This window comes from Gekko japonicus, unplaced genomic scaffold (assembly GCF_001447785.1).
Source record: "Gekko japonicus isolate JY-2015 unplaced genomic scaffold, Gekko_japonicus_V1.1 scaffold1791, whole genome shotgun sequence".
Lineage (NCBI taxonomy): Eukaryota > Metazoa > Chordata > Lepidosauria > Squamata > Gekkonidae > Gekko > Gekko japonicus.
The window spans coordinates 180,242-187,036 of NW_015161456.1; the positions used below are offsets into that span (position 1 = coordinate 180,242).

The 6,795-nt window shown below is 43.6% G+C and overlaps 1 protein-coding gene across 1 annotated transcript in view; it reads left to right on the forward strand.

Annotated features, from left to right (window-relative positions):
* Positions 1-6,795, forward strand: part of LOC107125643 (kalirin) — a gene marked incomplete at both ends in the record, with an annotated part of 264,080 nt that overhangs the window by 124,988 nt on the left and 132,297 nt on the right. The window contains one exon of the mRNA XM_015429084.1: positions 1,228-1,350. Within this exon, the coding sequence (XP_015284570.1) occupies positions 1,228-1,350 (123 nt within the window). The remainder of the gene's footprint in view (positions 1-1,227; positions 1,351-6,795) is intronic.

Below are 6,795 nucleotides of genomic sequence, written 5' to 3' on the forward strand. Positions count from 1 at the left end.
TGTGCCCCGCCCCCCGTACCTCACCCAGGGGAACTGCGATCCCCCGCGACCCCCCCCCAAATGACCTCTGATCAAACGGGACTCCATCCTCCTTTTCTCACCAGTAGAAAAACTGGTAGGATTGAACTGCATGAATAAAAAATAAAACGTAATGTTTTTCATGTGACTACTAGTGAAGACTTAAAAAAAAAACACACACACAAACCTGAAGTATGTCCTACCAGGTTTTACCAAGGGCACCTTATTCATGGATGCATGAAGATGTGAGGAAGAAAAATGCTAACATTCTTGCAGATCTGAATTAAAAATCAGAGTTTTCTAGCTACATCTTTGTTTCATGGACCACTGGTCTGATTCCATACATTTTTGTACCCTGTGTGGTCTTGAATCATTCTACTAGGGCACAACTGTATCACAGTCTCTTTAAAAATTGGGATTAGAAGAAGGCATAGGCATATTTGATGGGAAATAAATTGTAAGAACAAAGCTAGATCAGTTTGGGAGAAGCTTGGTACCTGGCAGCTGTAGAACAGCTGATATATTTTGGAAAGTTAATCTTTTAAAACCACTGAATATCAGGTTTGCCATGCTGCCTTTCATCGGGATGAGTTACGGTGAGTAGACTGGAATCTGATGTTACTTGAAAGGCTGGTGTCTTATAGTATTATGGTATAGACCCCTCAGCCCCTTCACATTAAGTATGTGGATAACTTCCTCCCATCCCAGTTCCTAATCTTAAATCAGATCCACGCTTGCCCATTCTGTTTTGTTAGGTATTTAGCCTTGAGGTATGTTGTCTGTGTCAACTGTATCATTGTACATCTATGACAGTGGCTCTGTTTACACAGAAATCAGATTAGAAGGAAAACTTCATAGAGATAAATGTCTTCCCCAGATAATGATAGTAGTAATGGCTTTCTAATTTCTGCTACAATGTTGACCGATCATCAAGAAGTGTCCATTATGTATGATGAAGAATGAACAAATAGCAGCAGTTCAATAATGGCAATTTATCAGTAAACGGCAAAGCGGCATTTTCCCTTGGATCTGATTGGATTTGGCTCTGAACAGTGTTGAGTATGAGAGCAGATAAACTCTGATCACTCCTCAGGCTATTGAATCCACTTATGTGGAATGGAGTTGTTTTGAAGTGGTGCCCACAGATAATTGGTTGTTTTGTGTTGAATGGCCATGGAAGATAATTGGATATTCTTCTTTTCTATCTAGGTGTTGGACTGGATTGAAAACCATGGGGAAGCCTTTCTCAGCAAACACACTGGAGTGGGAAAGTCCCTTCACAGGGCACGAGCTCTTCAGAAAAGACACGATGACTTCGAAGAAGTAGCACAGGTAAGAAGAATGGGAGACCCAGGCATATCACATCGATGGAAAACATACTGTTGTTTCTAGGATTATGAGATGGGATATCTTTTCAAATATGTCACATAAACAGTGTATGGGAATCCAGAGGTTAAAAACTGATTGCATACAATCCTTGATTTATAAGAGAAAAAGGGTTTAGATCTTGATGGATCCGTTCTGGGAGGATCCCGCCTTAGGCTGACCTTCCTAATGTGGTGGGATGTGTGGTAGAAAAGCAACTCCAAGCATTCCTGGGTGACACACCCTTCCTCAGTACTTTTCAGTCTGGCTGGTTATTGAATAGTTATAGAATGGAGTCAGTCATAGTAGACCTGGTTGACTGTCTGTGCATAGATAGGGGGAAATAGTTTCCCGTTGATCTGCTTAGACTTCTTGAAAGCTTTTCATACAGTGGCCCATACCATTCTCATGCACTTGTTTGTTTTTAATTTATTTAAATATTTATATTCTACTTTTCTCCTGATCAATGGAATCCATCTGTTGGAGGATCTGTTGAAGTGTCAGCATTGGCTCTCCTATGGTTGTGTTACATTCTGTTTGCTCATAACAGAAGAAGACAAAGATGCCTGTTTGCTCCTGTATGAGGCTGCCAGACAGCTAATGTTTTCAGAAGTCCCTGCTCTGTCTGCCATTAATTTCTGGATTGAAACAGGGAGTTACAATGAACGGGGCCTTCTTGGTTGTGGACCCCCAGTTATAAAATGTCCTTTCCACATCTATCTACCAGGTGGCTTTTCAGATTCCAGTGCCATGTTAGCACATACCTATTTCACAATGCATTCTGTCTATTAGTTGCTGTTTTTATTTTTTTTATTTATTGTGTATGTGTGCGTGTATGTGTGTATCCATATATTGTGTGTTTTATTTGTCTCAGTGCATTTTAGGCTACCTGCTTTTAATGTTTATTAAATTCTGCTTCATTTGCTTATTTTAAGATATTATTATGATAAAACATTTATTTCTCATTCCAGTTGCTGTTTTTAATATTTCAGATTTCTGCTGACTTTATATTTGAAAGTGATTGATTTGAAGTATTTTAACTGTTTGTTGAACTTTGTTCTATTATGCAGTGCTTTGAGAATGGATTGGCTGACAATTGCAGGATACAAGTATTTAAAATAAATAAGTACATTCTTATAGAAGAGGGTAGTTTGACCCCATGGATTGCTGCATCTAGGCATTGTCACTGATAACAGTCATGCAGTGTTTACAACTCTTTAACAGCTATATGAAGCTTATTGGGTGAGGTCACCCAGAATTTTGGAATTTATCTTCAGTATGCTGATGATACTTCTAGACCAATTTCACACAAGAGCTGCGCCGCGGTCACACTTCCCTTTGCCCCGCTTCTATTGGTCAATTTCCCACTCGAAGCTGCGCGGCCGCGTTTTGACCCGCGGCTTCGCCCGATTTTCCCCGCGGTTTCATGATCCTGTTTTTTGAGGATCACGAAACTGCGGGGAAAATTGGGCGAAGCTGTGGGTCAAAACGCGGCTGCACGGCTTCGAGTGGGAAATGACCAATAGAAGCGGGGCAAAGGGAGGCACGACCGCGGCACATCTTTTGTGTGAAATCGGTCCTATATTTTGTGAGCAGAGCATCCAAGAGTGGCCATCCACACCTCAGCCATTTTTCTATAGGCTGGGGTAGGGTGGGTGAAAGCAAATTAATTAAGACTGACTCTAGTCAGTAGTAATGTTAGTGGGGGCCAGTGTTCCCTCTAAGCTGAGTTAGCTTTTTAAGCTTCCGGCTCACATATTTTTGTCTTGGCTCAGGAAGGATGGCTCCAGAGCAAACTAATGTATGCAGTAGTCAAATTGCTTGCTCACAGCGTTGTATAATTTTTGCCCACAAGACTCTACAGCTTAGAGGGAGCATTGGTGAGGGCACTTTTTGGGGTCAAGAAGAGACTGATATGCCTGGGGCAGATGGAATAGTTGAAGCCCTGTTTGGTTGGGTTTTGGGCGTAAGGATTCTTCTAGACTAGGAACACCCTTTGAAGAGTAGGCAATACCTGTAGGTAGATGGTGTATATGACCATCTACCTAATTGTTGTGTAGATTCCAGCCATTGTTGGGTACAGATGACCTTATGATGTTCTCCTTTGTATCTGTAATATCCTAGACTATTGTAATGTGTTCTGTGTAGGGCTGGCTTTAAAGACAACTTGAAAGCTGTAGTTGTTACAAACTGTCGCTATCCACATTCTAATAAGTATGGGAGGATGACAACCGTATTCTGTGTGCCGCTGCTTTTGTACTGACTACCTCTATATGTCCAGGCCCAATCCAAGGTTCTGAACTGTACCTCTAAATCTCTTTGTGGCCTGGCACCAGCATACCTCCAGGACTGCCTCTCTCTTGTGTTTGCTTTTGGTAGATCAGGCTCTTAATAGGCTTTCTCTGAAGCAGGTTAGATCAGCAACAGCTGGATGTAGGGCCTTTGCCACTGTGAATGCTTAGTTTGAAATGTTTTGCCTGAATAGGGTTGCCAGGTCTCACCTTTGCTGCAGTGGGGGCTCCTTGCTCCTTGCCGGGACTCTTCCGTGGGAATGCTGCCGATGCCATGAGGTCACTGGTAGTGACATCATCACGCTAGGGCTGTCACGTGGCAATGCTCTAGCATTCAGGGCAATACTGGAGTGCTGCCACGCGATGGCCACAGCAGGATGATGTCACTACCAGTGATGTCATTGTGTCGGCAGTGTCCCTGCAGGATGCTGCTGTTCAGGGGTGGGGCTTCATCGGGGGATCCCCTGGCCTCATCGGGCGACGGCAACCCTATGCCTGAAGCGTATAGGAGATGCTGCGGTGTGTCTGCTTTTCGCAAAGATTCCACGGCCTTTTGTTTCAGCTTGCATTGGCTGATTTATGGGGAGCTGATGGTTGTATTTTTGTTCGTTGCTTTGGTGTTAAGTTTTTAATTTCTGATACATCTTTGCAAGCAACTTTGAAGATTTTGAGCCGGTGTCACTGAAATGATTGAAATAAATAAATCAGAACATCTTTTGTTAAGTATGACACTAAACTCGGAGGAACAGTTCAACAAGTGATTTCAGATTTATTCAGTGAGAACAGCATAAAGGCTCAGCCTTGTAAGGACTAGACCAGCTAGACAATTACAATAGTAAAAACAGCAACTTATATACAATTCTGGTTGAGATAGCCACACCCACAATACTTACAGTATCCCATCACATTATGTACATTGCAACCAATCACAATCTACATAATGACCAATCAAAACCATTCCCTCCAGAAGGCACACCATTGGTCAGTAGTTACATGTTTTACAATCCGCATAATGAGCGATGCTAGATTATGCTGTTACCATTATGTCTCTCGAGACACAACAACTTTACCGGCTGACAAGTAGCTAGGCAGGAAATGCCTTTAGGGAGACTAAAGGTTACAGAATCTCTGCATCCAGAGGCAGCTGGGAAGCAACATCAGGGGAAGACCTTGGCCCCTGTGCCCTGTTTGCCAGGGAGTGGAAATTGAGTAGTATTGCCAGCTCCAAGTTGGGAAATTCCTGAGATCGGAGGGGAGACTTTGGGGAGGGGAGAGCCCTCAGCAGGATACAATGTCATACAGTCTAGCCTCTAAAGCGGCCATTTTACTCCAGGGCAGCTGATCTCTGTCATGTGGAGATCAGCTGTAATTCTGAGAGATCCCAGGCCCCAACTGGAAGTTGGCAATCCTAAAACGAAGACCCGAGAAGCACCCTAAAGTTTTAGGTGGGCTGGAATGCTTGCACAGGGACTCAGCTTAGAAGAAGAAATGGAGTGGTATTAATGAAAAGCTGGTATGTAGCCTAAGGACTACATTCAAGATGATGCAAACCCTTCTTTCTTGGCTTCTTCCCCCAAGTGGCTATTTCAAGATCTCACATCTCTGTCGGCTCTTCCTACTCCGTGTTCATGCCAGATTCTTCTGCTCCAGACCTCCTCTCAAGTTCCTTTTCAGCAGGTACCTGATTTGTAGGCAGACGTGGAGGTGTGCCTAATGAGCTGCCAGCCCTTTCTGAGTCTCCAGGTTAGACCTTCCATATGGAGGAGCAGAACATGGAACCCATTAGACTTCCAGTATGAAGATTAGAACCTTGTAGCTATAAGACCCCTCGTATAGGGTTGCCAGGCTGCAGATGGCAGGCTCTGAGAGCACTTAGGGTGTGGGAACTGGTTTGCCAGTGCCCCTTCCAGAGAAAACCAGAAATGTTATAATGAAAGAGACCATGAAGGAGTTGCACATCCTAGAGCACCCCATGATGTCACATCTGGTTTTCAGCAGAAGTGACATGAGCACACTGGCATAAGAACATAAGAGACACCAATGTTGGATCAGGCCAAAGGCCCATCCAGTCCAACACAGTGGCCAGAAATACCACACAGTGGCCAGAAATACCAGGTGCCATCAGGAGGTCCACCAGTGGGGCCAGGACATTAGAAGCCCTCCCACTGTTGACCCCCCCAAGCACCAAGAAGACAGAGCATCACTTGCCCCAGAGTCCCTATCTATACCTTGTGGCTAATAGCCACTGATGGACCTCTGTTCCATATGCTTATCTAATTCCCTTTTGAAGCCGCCCATGCTTGTAGCCGCCACCACTTCCTGTGGCAGTGAATTCCAAGTGTTAATCACTCTTTGGGTGAAGAAGTACTTCCTTTTATCCGTCCTAACCTGACCGCTCAGCAATTTCATGGTGTGCCCATGAGTTCTTGTCTTGTGAGAAAGGGAGAAAAGTACCTCTTTCTCTACCTGCTCTATCCCATGCATAATCTTGTAAACCTCAATCATGTCACCCCTCAGTCGTCGTTTCTCCAAGCCCTAAGCGCTTTAACCTTTCCTCATAGGGAAAGTGTTCCAACCCTTTTATCATTCGAGTTGCCCTTTTCTGCACTTTTTCCAAAGCTATAATATCCTTTTTAAGGTGTGGTGCCCAGAACTGCACACAGTATTCCAAATGAGGTCTCACCATTGATTTATATAGGGGCATTATGATATTGGCTGATCTGTTTTCAATACCCTTCCTAATAATCCCCAGCATAGCATTGGCCTTCTTTATTGCAGTCACACACTGTCTCAACATTTTCAGTGACTCTAGTGGACCTGTTGATTCCACAATCACACAGGCAGGACTCAGGCTAGTTATGAAGGGGAGTGTGTATTGATGTCACTCAGTAGGGTCAGTATCCTGCATATACTTACAGCCGGACTTAATCCAGCGTAGAGATGTAAAATTTCCGGAAATTTTGAAGCTCAGAAAAAACCCCGGTTTTTTCCAGGGGGAAACGGAAATTTTCAGAAAAATTGAAAAAAATGCTACATTAGCATTTCTTTTCTCTTTTCTAGATTGAAAGTCATTCTGTTACTTTAGGAACATAAAATATAACTATGGACATTTTTACTTGGC